Here is a 21,414-nt window from a genome sequence, read left to right on the forward strand (position 1 = left end):
CGATTTGAATTTACGAAATGGCAAAGTTAAAAATTTCTGCCGAATTTTACTATAATATAGAATCGGATACCTTGCCCCAAGAAGGATTTATTGACTTTGCGGAGTCGGAAACTTGGTGTTATAAGCTTATCCTTACTTTTAGTGCACAAACAATGATGATCACTGATTTTATCAAAGTGATCAATGTTACTGTGAATATACATTATATCGTTGTAAATATACTGAGACGCAACAGTGAGTATTCCTACTTTTTTAAAAACATCCCGAAGAGAGTATCTAGCTCCAAGATTATAAATAAACCGGATTGTTCTCTTTTGTAAAATAAAGACAGATTTAATACCTGCAGTGTTACCCCAAAGTAATATATATGACAAATACTGTGAAAAAAACCAAAATATACTAGACGAGCGGTATCAACCACAGTTAGTTGTCTAACTTTTCTAAAAGTATGTTGCAGAGCTGAGTCTTCCTGTTAGGGATGATAAATGAGGACTCCACTGAAGTTTGGAATCCAATTCTACTCCTGAGAACACCGTAGTATCGGCTACATCAAGACGGTCACCGTTTATAGATATCTTATAATTATGCTTTCTAACATTGGGTAGGGTAAAAACTACACATTTTGTTTTTTGAGCAATCAAAACTAAATTATTTACTGTAAACCAATTGTGTATCTGTGATAATGCACCGTTCACATCGTCATAGTCAGTTTTTTTTGTCATCCCTAAAAATCAGTGAAGTATCGTCAGCAAACAACACTATATCACAAATACCTTTAACATAAAAAGGATCATTTATATATACCAGAAATAGAAAGGGACCCAAAATTGAACCTTGTACAATAGCCGATAGATCGTGATCTTGAAGCATACAGTACTATTTTAGGTGGTACTATGTGGCTGTATGCTACCAACTATAAAATGAAAGCACTGCTCCCAGTAATTTCATTTTATTATAAATACTATCATTTTATTATAGTAAATATACAATTTGGTAGGTAGATTTTTATGACATACAGAAAAAATAAAACACAGGCGATAACAAATGCAACAACAAAGTAATATGATAGAGAAGTCATAATTATTCCGATGAAGTTTTATGGGCAGAGCCACTTGTGCTAAGAGTGAAAATGAGAGACACGATCATATTTGCGCAAACCAAATATGAATCTAATATAAAAAAATTGAAAAAGATTCGTATTTACACATAATAACATATCGGACATCCGTATATGTATAAGCCTTACGAATATTGGAGCAAAATAAACGTTGAACTGTTTGAACAGAACAGCGATAGGAAAAGAAAGAGACAACAAACCTAAAGCTGGCAACGTCGCACTTCCAAATACAGTCCATCCTGTGAGGACGCTAAATAATCGATGCCATAGGTAAATTATGATCAATATATCTAGGATGCTTTAAATGTATCATCATGGTTAGGGGTTCAAAAATGTTTGGGCATGACTGAAAGACGAATATCGCGGATTTTGTTTTTATCGGAAAACAACGTATCCCAAGGACCTGGAAATCAAAAAACTAAGCAGTATTCATTAAGACATGTTAATTAAAGTAAGGGGAACTTGGGGACGTCGTAATGATGCACCACGTACATGACGCCAAAAAGGTTGTAGGATGTATATATATATATATATATATATATATATATATATATATAACGGAGTAGGCATGTCCGAGCGCGTTTTTAAAAAACATGACGCCAGCATAGCTGACGTCACGAGTGTCGGAGTTTCGATCTTTAACCATCTTCGGTGGTATGAAATAAAACTCAGGAAATAATCCTCTCTGATTTATTCCAATATGAGACTGTCCGATCGCTCCGACGGCTCGACCAAGTCTGTCGATACCGGCGGGCGCTTGATCTTTTATAACAAAAATAGGTGGGTAGACTTATTCACTCAAGTTAACAGTTGTTTACAAACATTAAAATATTTCAGAGTAATTTAACATTTCAAAATTCACTAAAAATTATTCATTTAACAATGAAACAGTTTCAAATTATTAAAATAATCATAAAATAATAATTTCTGGACACGTGATTTCTTAAATACGTGGTTTCGCGCCGACACGGCCATTCTGACAGGCGGTGCGCGCTCTGCACCTGCCTAAGTTGTGCGATTGGAAATCTGTGAATCAAAAATATTTTTGAAGCAGGTATCTGTAAGCAACACATCATGTTGACCTTTGATAATTGTTTTGTAAAACAGTACACAAAGAAATCTCTCATGCACCTTTATTATAATAAATGTGGGCAGATTTTACGCACACTATGCTCATAACTGTGTCATAACTGTTAAAGGTTCTCGTAGATCTGTGGTGTATACATGTCTATACCACGGTCCACAAGGTCTCCCTACGGTATCTCATAGTTCTCTGTGGATACATCAAGGATCCGCGGGTAGCTCGAGGGTAACACATGGTTAGCTCAGAGGTATCACTCTCCAGATTACGGTATATAAATGGCTACCACGGCTCCACAACGCCTCCCAACGGTATCTCATGGTTCACTTTTGGATACATCAAGGATCCGTGAGTAGTACGAGGGTAACACGTGGTTAGCTCAGAGGTATCACTCTCAAACCGGAGTGTACGTGTTTAGTTATGGTTGCATGAGGAATCTCAATGGTAATTAATAATAAAAAAAAAATTTTTTTTTCTTTGTTTTTTTTTTTTTTTTCGTTATTGCTTTCTTTTTTATTTCTTTTTCTTTTTAGATTTTAAGCTTTTTCTTTTTAAATTTTAAGAGGTAAGATAAGTAAATTTTGCCTCACAGTTTTAATGTGATGATTAGTTCTCGTCGATGTTGACCACTCGGACTGACTGACCAGCTCGTGATATGGGTGGCAACTCCCGCTGTCACGGCCATTCTGCGGGACGGTGCGTGCTCTGCACCAGTCGCGTTTCTGGTTGTGGTGCTCGGCGAAGCTGATCACGAGCGCCCTCTGTCAACCAACTTCGCGATGCGATGCGATGTTATTCTTATGAAACCTGTAAATCTCGAAAGACACACTTAATTAGTCATATCATGTAATAGTGGTTACGTGGACTCTTAGTCTTTATGTTGAAAATAATTAATTTTAGTTTTCTGAGAATAAAAAGATGACTGTTATATTTCGAACAAGGGTCATTCGTTGCTGTAGTTGTGTTATTAGTGACATTCTGCGGGATGGTGCGTGCTCTGCACCAGTCGCATTTCTTGGTCGCCCGGCTGCGGTGCACGACGAAGCTGATCACGAGCGCCCTCTGCCGACCACCTTCGCGATGCGATGCGTTCTTATGAAACCTGTAAATCTCGAAAGACACAATTAATTAATCACATCAAGTAATGGTGGTTACGTGGACTCATTAATCTTTATGCTGAAAATAATTAATTTTAGTTTTCTGAGAATAGAAGCGATGACTGTTTTATTCCGCACAAGAGTCTCTTGTTGCTGTTGTGTGTTGTCAGTGCTGCAAAGTCCTCTGGTTATTAATGTCCATCAGGTTTAAGAAATTCAGGTGGTATGTGATGTTTTCTTTGTGTAATAAGAGAGTGGTGCAACTCCATATACTAGATGCACTGTTCAGTCTCGTAGTTCTTAATAATAATCAAGAACTAATCTTAACTCGTTTTTGAGGGTAGTAATAACTTTTTCCACTTAGCCATTTGCTCGGCTGTTTCCTGACGTGTTGTTTATCTTAGTGTCTCATTTCCCCGCGATATCCATGATCTCCGTGATCCACATGGTCACTTATTGATTTTTCAATTAAGATGTTCCACACATATGAACAGTATGGCAAATGAGGATGCCCTTGAAGCGTATTGTTCTTAATTGTAGGAAGTAGCCGCCTCAAGTGTTGACGAAGTGGGTACTCCCGCACTAGTCGGCTTTGGAGCTGATGAATGATTTATTGGATCCGTGGCTTGCGGTTCTGCCACATAGATGGGCCCCATTACACCGAAGTTGCTAGTAGATGTACCAAGCAGTAAGTGTGCAGTGCTTAGAGATCTTCTTATCACTTCGCAATATGGTTCTGTCTTGTAGCGATCCTTCTATGACAGGTGGAACCGAAGCTGATGAGGACGTGGCAGAGATCGGAGCTTGTTCCGATCCCGCTTCTGATAACGGAGTAGGCATGTCCGAGCGCGTTTTTAAAAAACATGACGCCAGCATAGCTGACGTCACGAGTGTCGGAGTTTCGATCTTTAACCATCTTCGGTGGTATGAAATAAAACTCAGGAAATAATCCTCTCTGATTTATTCCAATATGAGACTGTCCGATCGCTCCGACGGCTCGACCAAGTCTGTCGATACCGGCGGGCGCTTGATCTTTTATAACAAAAATAGGTGGGTAGACTTATTCACTCAAGTTAACAGTTGTTTACAAACATTAAAATATTTCAGAGTAATTTAACATTTCAAAATTCACTAAAAATTATTCATTTAACAATGAAACAGTTTCAAATTATTAAAATAATCATAAAATAATAATTTCTGGACACGTGATTTCTTAAATACGTGGTTTCGCGCCGACATATATATATATTTTATAATTATTAAAATTTAATTCCTAACAACTATGCATTTATTTTTTCAGAATTAAGAAAATCGAAAAAAAATAACACGGAAGCTATTTCTATTACGTTAGAGTTTAAGTTTTATGTATGGATGAAATTTAATAATAAAAAAAATAAATAAATACAAATTAGCACATCACATGAATATTTAGTGGTGCTTGCCTGGGTTTGAACCCGCAATAAGATGCGCGCGTTCTACCCACTGGGCCATCTTGAAATATGTAATTTTTGTGAACCAAAGAACTAAAATATTTAGAAGTGTCATATACGTAATTCAATATTTTTTAAAGATTGGAAATAGTAACAATTGAAAAATTTTAGCTCGTAGCTTCAGTGAAAGTGGGTGAAATATTGATTGCAAGTATCCAAGATATTTTAATAACGAACGAGGACGAACAAATAATTAAAAAAAATATTTTAATAAAAAAATTGAAACGAAATTTATTTGTTTTTTTGTTAAACCAAAAATAATTAAAAATACTTGAATTTAATTGAATCAGTTTTATTTCAAATATCAGTCAAAAACAATACAAATAATTCTAATATCCAAACTATTTTTATGAGATTTATGACTAAACCCACTGTGATTGACCGAGTTAACCAATAATTCTACTAAACTGACTTGACGATATTATTTTTATAGTAACTTTTTGATGCTGACTTTTTTAACTTAATTTTTTTTCTTTGTGTACCGATATTAGTAAAATGAACAAACTCTACGCTTTTTGTCAGTGTACAAATTACGAACAGTTCCAATTTTATTTAATAAATCGCTTAACAAACTTATAAAATTTAAAAATAGGTACGATTTAATATTTAGTATTACAACTAATTGAATTGATACAGTAAAAATTAAAGAAAAAATGTTTAAATTAACTATTTTTTGTACATAAAATAATAATAACTTAAGTTTAATTAATTCAGTTTAATTTTATCATAATTTTTTAAATGACACAAAGAAATTAAAATAATTCTGTTGTCCTGTCTATTTTTATGAAATCTATGATTGATAGAATTGACTTCGCTTCGCTTTCGCTCGGCGCGGCGCGCGGCGGTTCGGCGCCATCTATTGGAATATTCAGGCGTAACCTCGCCGCCTCGCTAAGCGTAGTGCGCGCGGGGACATGCCGTTTTTGTCGTTAGACTCGTTAGTGTATGTATGTGTGCGCGTGATTCTCAAGGGCAATTAGCTCCTGTAGTCCCCATAATCCTAAATTTAGCGATAATTTCTCGATTAGTTGTAGTACTCAACATGCATCGAAGATCAATCTTTTTCTACGTTGTCCATTAAATAAATGTCCAGAAACTGGGGATTTTATTTAGATACTGGAAGAAGTGAACCTATAATATTATACAATTTAAACGTAGACGCGAAATTATTGTATGGTACAATATTTGTTGCTCCAAATGATGTCATTTGAAAGCATGAATTGTAATTTCTAATATACCTTCCCGTCACGTAAATAAGAAGAGGTTCTGGTGATTTAACCAGTTGTGGTAATAATAATAATAATAATAATAATATACTTTATTGTACACCACAGTAACAGAGTAATTTAACAATAAAAATGAAATATATAGAAAATAAAATGAGATGCACAATAAGGCGGTCTTATCGCTAGGTAGCGATTTCTACCAGACAACCTTATGGGCTTAAAAACACAGTCTTCATTTCAGTGAAGGGTGGTGTCACATGTTATATATAATGTTTAATGTACCTATATTAAATAATAATTATCACATAATATACATACACATATTCATACAAAAATATATAAATATATACTTACTTACATACTTACATACATACATACATACATAGATACATACATACATACATACATACATAGATACTTACATACATACATTCAAAAATGCTATATCAAATATTAAAAGTATTGTCACCATAAGACAATGCCAGGAAATGGTCTTTCACAAGCTTTTTAAAAATTGATAGATTTAGATTATATTTTGGTAAATACATTTTACCAGTGGAGTAGCATATACCATCAGTTTATTTAGCGTGACAATATGGGCATACTATATTCATTGAACCAATGACCACATCGGGATTCATCTTGTTATCATTCATATATCACCTATATAGTAATTGAAGGCTGATTTATTGAGATTGGTTCTAGTTCTTGACTTAGTATATTTTAATCGTTGATCATCCAGTCATTGGGCTCGCTCGTCAGGTTTTTCTGTATCTCTTGATGAAGATGCTTGTTCGAAGATCTGAAACTTGATCATTACGTTGACTAATTGTTTTGGCAGCTCTCAAAGTAGAAATTCGGATTCTATTTGCTTCTATACGTATTTCTTGTTAGTGTGTTGTTTCCTGTTGTAGCTCTTTTGGATGACGCTGCGCATATATTTGTTGATGTTCCGATCTTTTGTTTCTTCAATGGCGTGGTGGTTTCTATTTATATAAATAAGTTGTTTTTTTGGTTATGTCTCTTACGTTTACATTTTATACTAAAGATTCATTGTTATTGGAGTTATGAGTATACTTACCAATTATGATTATTGTTTACTTTCTTATAATCAAAACGGCTAATCACTTCTTCTCGTATACGTAATTTATAATTATTTTAAAATGACAATTATTATTGTTGTGATTATTTTATGTTTATTGCCAAATGACGGAAATTAAGTCAGTTGTTATGCTTTTTGAATAGATTTTCATTTTTTATTTCATATTTCATAATTATAATAGTGCATCGTGATACACTTAAGAGCAATCTGTTGGTTATTTTTAATATTACGGATGAAATAATCACTTTCTCCATAAAACAATAGATATACATACCAATTTTCATAATGATCGATCAAATAGTTTCTGAGTTTATCGATGACACACATACAAACAAATGTACTTTTGTATATATAGATAGCCTATGATTTGCGCAAGCATATGTTTTTCCTGTATACCAATTTTTATAAAGATCGGTAAAGCTGTTCTCGAGGTTTAGCAGAACATACAGACAGACAGACAAAAATTACAAAAATGGTAAAAATTATGTCAGTCAATCATAAAAAAAACATTTATGACGAATTACGACAAAAATAAGTGTACAGACAGACTCTAGCGATTTATATAGTAGTATAATAGGTTGGGGAAAAAGTTTCTTCGTATTTTATATGAAAATTCAAAAAGTTTTTTTTATAGTTTATTTACATTTGACTAAAGTATGTAGGTGCCATTTAGTTCCATAACTTTTTGCCATCTTGTTGGTAGTGACATGATCCCATTGCTGTAAAAATTTTGGGGCTTCTGATCGAAAAACTGCGACAAGTGGTTTTGGCAGTCCTCTCGTGATGTTAACCTGACACTGCCTAAGGAATTCTGCAGAGACCGAAACAGATGAAAATCTGAAGGTGCAAGGTCAGGACTATACGGCGGATGCATTAATACCTCCCAGCCAAACTCTCGTAATTTTTGTTGAGTGGCTAAAGATGTGTGAGGTCTAGCGTTGTCATGGTGAAAACCCACACCCCTTCTGTTGATCAATTCTGGCCGCTTTCTCTCAATTTCTTGCTTCAATCTCATCCATTGTTCGCAATACAGTTCTGAATCGATGGTCCTGCCGGGCGGTAACAGCTCATAATTAATGATGCCCTTCCAATCCCACCATACACACAGCATTACCTTGTTGCGAGTTAATCCGGGTTTTGCCACAGTCTGTGAAGCTTGACCGGCCTTTGACCACGATCTTTTTCGCACGTTCATGTCGTATGTGATCCACTTTTCATCACCAGTTATCAGCTTCTTCAAAAATGGTTCGGTTTCATTACGTCGTAATAAAGAATCACAAATGAGTACACGGTTCATTAGGTTTCTTTCAGTGAGTTAATGAGGCACCCAAATATCGAGCTTTTTTGTGTACCCAGCTTTATTCAAATGAGTCAAAACCGTTTTGTGGTCAATTGCCAGTTCTTCAGCTACATCGTAACTACTAATATGCCGATCTTGCTCCACTTTTTCAAAAATGGCATCAATTTTGTCCGTAACAGGGCGACCAGAGCGAAATGCATCTTTGATATCAAAATTTCCGGCTTGAAAACGCTTAAACCAAACTTGCGCTACTCTCACAGATACTGCATTAGGTCCATAAACATCACAAATTTTTTTCGCGGCTTGAGTTGCATTTTTACCTTTTTTATAGTAAAATTTTAAAATGTATCGAATTTCTTCTTTAGATTCACTCATTTTAACAACAACAAAAACAAATGAAAATCACACAAATTCCTAATTTGAATTTGGAAGTGCCTTCTTTAAAATTAAAACTTTTTAATGATACCAAAACCAGCCAGATACAAATGGTATAGCCAAAGAGATTTTATTACAAGTTCATACATACTATATGCGAAAAGACTTTTTCCCCAACCTAATAGATTTAGTATTCACGTGCGATAGCTACATTATTAGCGTATTTCATGTATAACTTTGGTGTTTCTATACCGATTTCTATGATTCTTTAATATGGAATAGTAAATACTGTTAACTTTTTTAATTTGGGATGATTCAGAGTGTTATAAACGTAGGAATAGACAAATATAATCAGAAAGCTTCGAAATACTAAGCTACTGGGAGTGTCACGTGTTATTATGAGTCAACCGTAAAAGGTAGATATAGGCTGTCATGGGAAATTTTTTGTATAATTTTAAGGAGAACATTTCCGTAATACATGATTTCTATGTGCATTTAACCATTAAGGCTGTACACGCGACGGAAGCTTAAAATAGGGAGTAATTTCTACCGTTTTCCCAACATTTCCCTTCACTGCTCTGCTCCTATTGATTTTAGCGTGATGAAAAGTATACTATAACCAGCCCAGGAGTTTGAAAAATAATTGTAGCAAGTTTCGTTAAAATCCGTCGAGTAGTTTTTGTTTCTATAACGGTTATACAGACAGACAGACAGACAGACAGACAAAAATTTTACTGATTGCATTTTTGCCATCAGTATCGACCCCTGATCACCCCCTGATAGTTATTTTGGAAAAATATTTCATGTACAGAATTGGCCTCCCTACAGATTTATTATAAGTATAGATTTGTATCACGTAATGAGCATACACTATTTATTTTAAAGCTTATAATATTATCATTATTTTTATTTTATATACTCTACTTTATAAAAGCAGGGAATTTTTTTTATTTTGTAATCATATAAAATAAACCGTTCTATTTATATTCTACTGAAATATAACTGGCCTTATTGTTTTAATAACAGGTAATTGAAGTGTGCTCCAAATTAGGAATCACGGAGAACATACCTTTCTATTGACCTGACTATTTAGTCAGGTCAATGGAAAGGTATGTTATAAATATTTATTTAGCTATATTATTATTTCAAACAATACCGTCTTATTATGTACAATTGAACGCTGCTTCTAAGTCGAGTTCTATATCCAAAGGTTTTCTGAAAGAGATCGCTTTCTATCGACTAGACCGCCTTTGTTATACCTACCTTCTCCTGTCTTTTTTGTCTATAATACGAGTATACCTACATAAACATAAAGGCAAAACTTCAATTGTTAGCTTACCTTATAAAGAAAACTTAGAAATGAAAGAAAAACAATTGTAAAATAAAAATAACCACAAAGAACTTTTCTAAAAATTTAAATTATAGTTATACTTTAATGTGTATGGTTAATACTCGTACAAGTAAGTAAGTCTCTTTATATTCTAGATAAATGACTTTTTGCCTATTGTTATATTTATTAAAGTAAATGTATAGCTGAAATAAATAATATCTTTAAAATAAGAAAGCATTACAAGATTAAAAATAACGACTTGGAATTATTGCTCTTTACGATGAGAAGAGAGACTGAGTCAATTAAATTACGAGCACATAAGCCATAACATCTTAGATATCTATTTACACTTGTGTGTAACAATCAAATATGCCTACAGTATTGTTAGGGAAACTAAATGTATGGAAATGACAAATTTTGAGACGTGATGTAACTTCTCTTCAAAGGGAAGAAAAGTTTAATCCAGCAGTGGGCCATATGCATATACAGACTGTCTACTATTTAAGTTATAAACACCACCTTTCGGATCCTTATATTCGGTAATATAACCCGCTTGCTACGAAATCGGCATTTATCTGTCACCAATTAGTCACTCGTCAGGCTTATTTTGTCAGAAAGTATACGATATTCGAATATAAATAAAAAAGTATCATATATTCTCACTGGCAATGGGCATCTAGTTCTTCTCTTGTGCGAGGTAAGCCCACTGGCGTTCGCGGTGTCATGTCTACGCAGGTCTTTAACTCGCTAGGATCGCAGCTGTCTTCATTTATTTGTGCTCCGCCATCATCTGTAACAAAATAATGTTTATTACTGCAATAGACACGATAAGCTCAGCTGAAGCAGTCGATATTAATATATAAAACAGTGTCATTATTCCGTTCGTTAAGACGTCCAGAATTCCATTCCAAATTCCAGAAATAAAACGTAAATTAAAAGTTTAACAGATTGCAATTGTTCCTATGAACGTTTATTCCTATGAACTCATAAGGAAATGACCTTATGTGTCCTTATGTATGTAGATAAGAGGGCAGGAATCCCGATGAGTACGAGATAAAAGATGAACAATTGCTATCCGATCTTCATATGTGTATGCGTAATTGAGAAGAAATGAGATCGCCCAATGGTTAGAAAGCGTGCATCCTAATTGATGATTTCGGGTTCAAACCCAGGAAAGCACAACTATATATATGTGCTTAATTTGTGTTTATAATTCATCTCGTGCTCGGCGGTGAAGGAAAAACATCGTGAAAAAACCTACATGTGTCCAAATTCATCGAAATTCTGCCACATGTGCATTTCACCAAACCTCCTTAATAGAAGAGGACGCCTTAGCCCAGCAGTGGGAAATGTACAGGCTGTTACTTTACTTTACATTTATGCGTAACTGATACCGAGATTCATATGTGTATAATAAGCATCGTCATTGATGCGCTTCGAATACGGTAACAATAACATTACGCTAAAGGACTGTATTTACATTTATGATAAATATGTTGTGATGTATATATTATATTAACTTTTAAAAATCATATATTATATACATATAATTAATTCAAAACTATCTCAGACAGTTGTATTGTTTGTCAAATAATTCTACGTATTGTTTTAAACAAAAGAGTTGTGGTTTACGCCAAAATTGTATTTGAAGTTTTGTTCTGCTTTTGTTTTTCGTATTTATTTCGAATACACATATGACACAGAGTTTTGAACAAAATGTGATTTTTATCTCAAATGTACTAAAATAAAATATGTGTTGTATATTTAGATGGAAATGATTATTGGAAGTTGTAAAATAAAGCGAAATCCGTATAAATATATACCAGGAATCTTGAGTTCAACAGCGAAACAGCGAACAGGCTATTGCTTATAAACACGGATGCATTAAATCAAAACAATTTTGTAGCCTCTATTACTCGTGTTGTAAATGACCATGTCAGGGGTAAGACTCACACAAGCCGGTGAGTCAAATATTTTAGAGATAGAGGCTTCCTTGCTTGAAAAAGAAATATATTTATTTCATAGATACAGTTTTAATATACATATTAAACATTATTATATGCATCAGTAGGTACTCAGTATTGTAGTGTTGCGGTTTAGAGGACGCGTAAACCAACTACGGGAACATTTTAGTTCTCAAAGTGTATTGGTGATGTAAGTAGTAATTTCATACAGCGCCATTGTCTATGGGAGGTGGTGACTACTTATCAGGAGGCCTGTCAGCCTACCTATTTGATAAAACAAAAAGAAGGACGATACGTGCACTCTCCACTCACGTAAATTTAAGTGGTGGCTGAAACCAGGGTTGCAGCTAGTAGATATAATGAGTGTTAATTGAACATGCAGCTACTATTTTGAAATATATTTTTTGTGTGCAAATAGCCTTCAAGCCGGCTAACTTTTATTGTGCGCATTATTAGCGATATGACTATTACATATTACGAATTTTCTCTTTGTTTTTTAAGTAATACAAAATATAGAGATGTTTTGAAAGTTTATTGATTGCTTACTATATAAATGAAATGAATGCTTCAAATCGCGTAAGTGCTTGTAGCGCTTAGTCGACCTTTGTGTCATCGAATAGCCAGTAGAATTGTTCGCAGTATCGGCATTTTTCAGGTCTTGTCTGTTGTGGGTTTGATGTTTGGTTGATTTTCATTGTTTTGATGGTGATGTTTCAGATGGTGGGTTTTCATTGTTTTCAACACAGAATATAAATTATGTATTAATCAGAGGAAAGCCAGCTTAGGTTTTTGCCGGTTATTGACTACGAAGTAACTTCCATTCCAAATCGGTGGTAATTTTACAATTTACTTTTCAAAAGGCTTGTAAGTAGATTTGAAGGAGAATATTTAGATATTGACAACAAAACAGATTCTAGATTCTGTTACTTCTCTCCCTCTTCTTCTGTCGCAATAATTTTACTTAGGAAGACAAATGACTATATCTTATATGCAATTATTAAAAATAATTTTCAACTAATGCATTAAATATGAGAGCTAAATGAAGGTAGAGTGGGGACTATAATGTATGTATATATAATTGTGTAATGATGAAACGAAATTTTAATTACTCTATAGATAGTTGACTATCTAAATGCAATTAAAATTGTCTGAGGTGACGCTACGGCATGCTGTATTTAAATTTCAGTAGTCGAATACATATTCCAGTGAATGTCGCTTTCCTAGCCGTCGTGCAGAGTCCGGTCACGTTTTTAATAAGTATCACACCTATGTTAATAAGTAAATACTTTTCCGACCATGAAAAAAATGCGCTTGGTAAGGAAATATAAGTGAATTTTCAAAATGTCTTTTCATCGGCACATTTCAAATCATCATATTGAATTTAGTGTGACAGGAAATAGTTACAACTGACAAATAATAATGAAATATTTATTTTTATAGTATAAACACTAAATAAACTTATTAATTGAAATTAAAACATTTACGTTACATTACGTTCAAACACGTTAACTGTTATTTACTTTTTGTATTTTAACAGAATAGTAGTACCATTAAAACGTTGAACGCAATTAGTGACCTATAAATAAGCTGAACAGGAAATCAAAGTTTTAACAAATGAGGTTTTCACGTTTCAATTAAGGTTGTGATTATTTAAAAGTTTTGGTTATGCAACTGAATTCCGAAGTATTACTTTGCACCGCATTTAGATTTGATTCCGTTTTTCGAACATATCTCTCAACGGTGTTCTTTAGAATAATAAGTAAAGTGAATGAATAGCCTAATATAATACTAATAATTTCCCACAGCTGGGTCTAGGCCTCCTCTCCCATAAGGAGAGGGTTTGAAACATATTCCACCACGCTGTTCCATTGCGGGTTGGTGGAATACATATGTGACAGAATTTCGATGAAATGAGACATTTATAGGTTTCCTCACAATGTTTTGCTTTACCGCCGAGTACGAGATGAATTATAAACACAAATTAAGCACACACATATTATATATATAGTGTTGCTTGCCTGGGCTTTAACCCGAAATCATCGATTAAGATGCACGCATTCTAGCCACTGGTCCATCTCAAGAATAATATGCCTCTAGGTTCTTAAGATAAGTAATTAAACTATGATTTTTACATTCGGTTAGCAAGAAAAGCTATACTGACAGCATAATATGTTGGTCGCACAAAAAATTCAGCATTTCCTTACAGGAAGTAAGTTAAGGCTTTTCAGAAAATAAATAGTCATTTGGTCAGCCAAAATTATACAATTCCGTTGGCAATAATAATACTATATGTAAGCTCTTATATTTTTATTTATAGAACAAAATTAAAAACATTGCTTACCCATTACTTTAATAGATTGCTAAAAATAAATTTTCCAAAAATGTAACGGCAAATACGTTGTTAGGCCGATATTTCACATCAATTAATTTTATTTTCCCCATAACTGGATGCCGCTCAATTTACTTTTAGTCTATCAGTTTGCTTACAGAATATATTTTTAAAATTTATTTTTTCAATGGCAATCATTTTAACTTTATTATGATATTATGTAAAATTGGAACGTGTGGTGTAATATAATTGAAGAGTTTATAATATGCTTTATGTTAGAAGGCGTTAATCTTTGTCGTTTCTAGACGGATTTGAAAAATGATCTGTATTTGATAGCTCACATCTTGAAGAAGGATATAGCCTATTTAACATCAAGCTACGGCTGAGAGGGACGATGCAGGCATATTTAATGCGGATGAAAACGTGCGAAAGGGCTAGTGATTTTAATACTGTGAATGTATAAATTGATTGTGAATGACCACTTTTTATGTTCGAATTTAGAAAGATTACTTTTTAAAGTAACTATGTGACTTTATTAAAATTAATATTGGCGAACACAACTAATTTTCTGTGATTTACAAATATTATGTCTGAAAGTATGTGAAAGGCGACCACGCACTCTTTTTAAAGAATTGTCCAACAAGGACTTGACACATTCGGTCGGAAAATATACGTATATTTCGCTGCTAAAGGAAGTAGGATATCAAATTCTAAAATATTTTTAAATATTAACGATATTATTTTTTATTACTTTGCTGTGTTTGAGCAGTAATATTTAGTAAATATCCAAAAGATAATTGTTTAGATAACTTTCAAAGTACAACAAGTAATCGGCCGCAGATGTGATATATAACATGATCCCGACGCCTCTCCGATCCGTGTCAAACTGCCATAGAATAGATAATACTTGTTAAGAAATCGGCTTGGTACCCTTCTGATAATGAATTGTGTTTACTTTTTCATTTTAAATCTATTATTTTACCTGTAAAAGTAACACAATAATCAAAGTCAAAACAACTTAATGTCTAATCGACTTAATGTAAGTTCATTAATATTATACGCCAACTTTATAATATAATATAAGCTCTTAACTTTTTATATAAGGTTTTATCAATCGATTGCGTTAAAAACAACAACAAGAAAGAAAACCTTTTAAGGCTGCGAGGTCGACGTTATGAACTAAAATTATACAAAATAAATTATATTCAGTTCATTTATAAAGTATGTCTAAGAAGCAGAGAGTTTGGGCTAAAGCAGCGTTTACACTCTCGCGACTCAGAAGGCATGGACTACTGTCGGCTGTGCCTGAACTCTTTGCACTCACACTTGTGCTGAGTGCACTATATCTTCGAAACAATAAGCTAGTCTCTGAAGAATATGACAGCCGCGGAATATGTCAGAAACACACTATCGTTAGTTCCCATACATGAATCAATATAATAATGCCTACTAATACAATTAGCAAGATAACAAAGATTTTTTGCGGAATAAAAACAGTTTCAATATCTGTAGCGTTGCTATACTATATCATACTATAATCATACTAATTGATCATTAAAAAATATTTTCATAATTCTTCTGCTAGTTTTCCGGGGAGACGACTTTGTACTTTTACTACCTACTCATATTCATTATCATTTGTCATATATTCTATCGCTACTGATAGCTGACTTTGCGGTTTCATCACTATTTTTCTTTAATTCATTTATTAAGATGACATTTTGTTTATCTTTTTACGGTTTTCGTGTTCAGTTCTATTAAGAATTCGCTTGAACTTTGATTGTATTGTATATTTTTTTTTAGACGATATTTGTTCTCTAGATATTATGTGCCATAAATAACACATATTATATACTAGCTATACCCGCCCGCTTCGCTGGGCATTAGTCGTAGAAAAATATTTTTTTAATTTTTAATTTTGTAATTAATTACTGATAGAATGTACAAATAATCAAGAAACATGCGAGCTCTAATCAAATACTCAAAAATTATTTCATTTAATATTCGTCAATGATGTTCTCGATAGGCTGCAGACTGGTCATAACACCCATAAACTTATTTATCAAGACCATATCTTCTTTTTTTGAATCCGGAAACAGATATGATTTATGAGAATGTTTTTGTTGGTGTAATCTCGATGTAAAGTTGGTACGATGAAAATTTTAATTAAATTTCTATATTCTGGAGAAGTTTGAATCACACAAAAACGTCCTCTATTATCCGGTTCTATCAAATATCGATGTTATTACATTTACAACCTTGTCATCTGTATGTATCACGTAAATAAATGTACCCTTTGGCTTGAAGTTTTGATTGGTTGCATCGAATGTAATTTAATCGTTCGTTCTCGACCATAGCGTACATGTCAACAATGAATTGTTAAAACAGTTGACGATGCTTCAGAATATGGTTAGATTAATTATCTCTAATTATACGATACGCATAAAAATCTAACTCTTCGATGTCACAGAGCCAGTCGTGAGATTATTTTGATACAGTCCGAGATGATATCCATCTTCTGCTCGCATAATCATAAATGGATACGTAATAATTGTCATACGATTGATATTTTTCAGCGACACCTAGATTGTTTTTGTGTCGCTTAGTGATAACAATACCTCGTTATGTAATTTCTGTACCGACAATTACAGCTGTGACTTCAGGAGCTATGGAAGCTTTAATACGCCTTTTATGCTCTGCGTTCTATCTGCATTGATAATTACTTTGAATCATTTGTTTTTTCACTTTCTAGAGCAGTTTTAGGCATAATCCTAAATTAAGCGATTATTTCTCGCTTAGTTGTGGTACTGTACATGCATCGAAGATCAATTTTTTTCTACGTTGTCCGTGAAATAAATGTCTAGAGATTGGGGATTTTATTTAGATACTGGAAGAAGTGAACCAATCATATGATACACTTTAAACGTAGACGCGAAATTATTGTATTGTACAATATTTGTTGCTCCAAAGGATGTCATTTAAAAGCATGAATTGTAATTTCTAATATACTGAAGGAAATATTTAGACTCCTTAATAGTTCCCGTCACGTAGGTAAGAAGAGGTTCTGGTGATTCAACCAGTTGTGGTAAATACATTTTACCAGTGGAGTAGCATATACCATCAGTTAATTTAGCGTGACAATATGGGCATACTATATTCATTGAACCAATGATCACATCGGGATTCATCTTGTTATCATAACCTATATAGTAATTGAAGGCTGATTTATGAAGATTGGTTCTAGTTCTTGACTTAGTCTATTTTAATCGTTCATCATCCAGTCATTGGGCTTGTCAGGTTTATCAGTATCTCTCGATAAAGATGCTTGTTCGAAGATCTGGAACTTGATCATTTCGTTGACTAACTGTTTTAGCAGCTCTTAAAGTAGAAATTCGGATTCTATTTGTTTCTAAACGTATTTCTTGTTGGTGTGTTGTTTCCGTAGCTCTTTTGGATGACGCTACGCATATATTGTTGATATTCCGATCTTCTATTTCTTTAATGGCATGGTGGTTTCAATTTATATAAATAAGTTGTTTTTTTTGTTATGTGTCTTACGTTTACATTTTATACTAAAGATTCATTGTTATTGGAGTTATGAGTATACTTACCAATAATTATTATTATTTACTTTCTTATAATCAGAACAGCTAATCACTTCTTCCCATATATGTAATTTATAATAATTATCTCATTTTAAAATGACAATTATTATTGTTGTGATTATTTCATGTGTATTGGCATATGGCGGAAATTAAGTTAGTTGTTATGCTTTTTGAATAGATTTTCATTTTTTATTTCTTATTTTATATTTATCGGTTGATCGGAATATAAGTGGATCGTGATACACGTAAGGGCCATCTGTTGGTTATTTTTAATGATACGGATGAAATAATTACTTTCTCCATAAAACAATAGATAAACATACCAATTTGCATAATGATCGATCAAATAGTTTCTGAATTTATCGATGACACACATACAAAAACATCCTTTTGGCTATCTATATATACTTTTGTATGTATAGATCGCCTATGATTTGCGCAAGTACATGTTTTTCCTGTATGCCAATTTTTATAAAGATACAGACACACAAAAATTTCTAGAATGGTAAAAATTAAGTCAGCCAAAGAACACAGTTATGACGAATTACGACAAAAATAAGTGTACAGACAGACTCTAGAGATTTATATCATAGTATAGATTTAGTACTGACGTGCGATAGCTTTATTATTAGCGTATTTTATGTATAACTTTGGTGTTTCTATACCGATTTCTATGATTTTTTTTATGGAATAGTTAATACTGTTAACTTTTGTAATTTGGGATGATTGAGAGTGTTATAATCGTAGGAATAGACAAATATAATCAGAAAGCTTCGAACTACTACGCTATTGGGAGTGACACGTGTTATTGTGAGTCAACCATAAAAGATAGACATAGGCTGTCATGGGATATTTTTTGTATAATTTTAAGGAGAACATTTTCGTAGTATATGATTTCTGTGTAGCTTTAACCATTAAGGATAAACAAGCGACGGAAGCTCAAAATATGGGGTAACTTTCCCGTTTTTCAGACATTTCCCTTCACTGCTCTGCTCCTATGGACTTTAACGTGATGAAAAGTATACTATAACCTGCTCAGGAGTATGAAAAATAATTGCACCAAGTTTCGTTAAAATCCGTCGAGTAGTTTTTATTTCTATAACGGTTATATGGACAGACAGACAGACAGACAAAAATTTTACTGATTGCATTTTTGCCATCAGTATCGACCCCTGATCACCCCCTGATAGTTATTTTGTAAAAATATTTCATGTACAGAATTGACATCTCAATTTTTTGGTCTTCAGAATTAATGAAACATCACTCCTGTTCTGGTATAGGTAACATCAGTGTTTAAGAAATATTTTATTAATTTCCTATTAAAATAAAATATTAAACTACATAGGACTACTTTATATATGTTAATGGACGTCTTTAAATTTAAGTGGCCTTGCTATTGGTATAGCATAGAACCAATTTCAAATTTATCTGTTAATTAGTTTTTATAAGTTTATTGTTTTCTAAAATTTTTAATATTTTGTCATGACTATTCCAATTTTTTTCAAACTCAATGTAAATAATGAAACAATTTAATTTGTATCTGTATAGATTTTCCATAATAATTATTATTTTATGTGCATCCCGGAAACTCATGTACACAATTTGTTTGCAGGACTATCTAAATCTCTCTCTGCTCTGACCCCGACACTCATACAAATTGTAATATCAGAGTCAGAAACTCCTCGACAATTTATTACTCGCACTAGATTAGATTGCATAATAGGCAAAACTTTTAAAGGTGTAAATGAAAAATGAAAAATAAACCAATCAATAATAGCATGTTTGTACGTGTGTTTTTGTAAAGTAAACTACCATATCGATAGTTACCGTAATATGTTACAAATAACACATGGTAATGTGTAACGAATAACACGATACGCAATGTAATCCGACAGAATCAATTTGTTGGAATATAGTGTGGGATCATCCGCAGCAAATATCCATAAGTCTTGATCTTCAGCCGCGCACAATGTCTCTTATCTGGTAAAATATCCAGAATATTCACTTCAAACACGTCACTTCTATTATAGGAAGAAAACCGCGATCCACTTAGCTTTAAGTTTTGAATATTATTATGAATAATTGCTTATTAGTCTATTTCGATAAATGCTTAGTATAAGTTTTTAAATGCATTTCTCGTTTGTTGTTTTTAATAGCCAATGACGCCTAAAATATATAATTGATAATGATATTATTCCCGCTTATATGACTCACGATATGTGCGATATGGAGAACGATACAAAATAATACTTACTTGCAATCAAAAGAGTTGTAAGAAGAAAGAAAAACATGGTCCCATAGATTGTTTTAGTACACCTTAATTATAAACAATTATTATATCGATGCATTTATCACGAGAACTTTGTCACAGTGAACTTGAAACTTCAGCTCGCTTTAACGCGCTCGCTTCCAAGCGAAGCTCGTGTAACGTCCACACCGGGGTAGAACTCCCGCTTAACTAACGGGAACCGCTGCCGGGAGGTTTGCTCTTGTAACTTATGCATTAGTGACATAACTTACTTATTTTCTCAGACATTTATTTTGTTAATTGATAACGCATATACACAAAGCCTTGAGTTGTTAAGTGATATATTGGTTTAATTTACACATTATTAATAAATATATCAAGGACAATACTTAGATAGTATATTTTCATGTTATAATTCACGTAATTCTTTGGGATTTTTGCCTAAGAGTAAGTGGTTAATTTATGTTTCTTATAATTAATATCGTGATTGGCGAATAAGGAACCTACGTTTGCCATTTGACATCCGCCATATGTGTGCCCACAAACCCGCATTGAAGTAGCGTTGCGAGATAACTGTAACCTTCCCCTTAGGAGGGCCTTTATTATTTGCTTATGAATAAGAACTAATTAAAAGTACTTATATATTTGTGGGAAAAACACTTAACCCACCCCCTCATTGGTTCGGGTACCTTTCTGATGGTTTCCACTGCATTAAATGCTTTGTCCTGGCTTGTCGTTAAGATTTATTTTTAATAATATTTTTTCATTTACATTCAAAAAATGTGCTTCTATTCTTACTGTCACTTAAGGGTGTAACCATGTTGCGGTTTCAAAGCCCTTTTAAAAGCATAGACGAGGCGAAGAGGCGACGAGGGGGATAAATAAACAAAGATAAAAGAAATGGTATAGACATAATACATTTATTTTTGTATATAAAAATTACTTAATAAAAGTTATGTAAAAAAACGTGTAATAAATGTACTAAAAAAGAAAGTATGTAGACTTTGAAATTTAAACTAACCAACTGATTTTAATGCGGTTTCTCAATAAATAGAATGATTCAAAAGAAAGTTTTAAATGTACAAAACAAACATATTATATAAGATTTTAAATGAATATGGTTATTTTTATTATTACAGTTATTAAAAAC

The 21,414-nt window shown here is 33.1% G+C and overlaps 1 protein-coding gene across 2 annotated transcripts in view; it reads right to left on the reverse strand.

The window, feature by feature from the left end:
• LOC124543917 overlaps positions 1 to 20,483 on the reverse strand; it is a 60,954-nt gene extending 40,471 nt beyond the window's left edge. The window contains exons 1-2 of one of the 2 annotated variants that reach the window (XM_047122243.1): positions 20,271 to 20,483; positions 10,782 to 10,908 (exon numbers count right to left, since the gene is read on the reverse strand). In XM_047122243.1, the coding sequence (XP_046978199.1) occupies positions 10,782 to 10,908; positions 20,271 to 20,307 (164 nt within the window). In that variant the 5' untranslated portion in view covers positions 20,308 to 20,483. The remainder of the gene's footprint in view (positions 1 to 10,781; positions 10,909 to 20,270) is intronic. The other variant, XM_047122242.1, reaches the window with a different exon arrangement.
• Between the last annotated feature and the right edge of the window lie 931 nt (positions 20,484 to 21,414).

The sequence above is a fragment of the Vanessa cardui genome, chromosome 3 (genome assembly GCF_905220365.1).
Source record: "Vanessa cardui chromosome 3, ilVanCard2.1, whole genome shotgun sequence".
NCBI classification, from domain to species: Eukaryota; Metazoa; Arthropoda; class Insecta; order Lepidoptera; family Nymphalidae; genus Vanessa; species Vanessa cardui.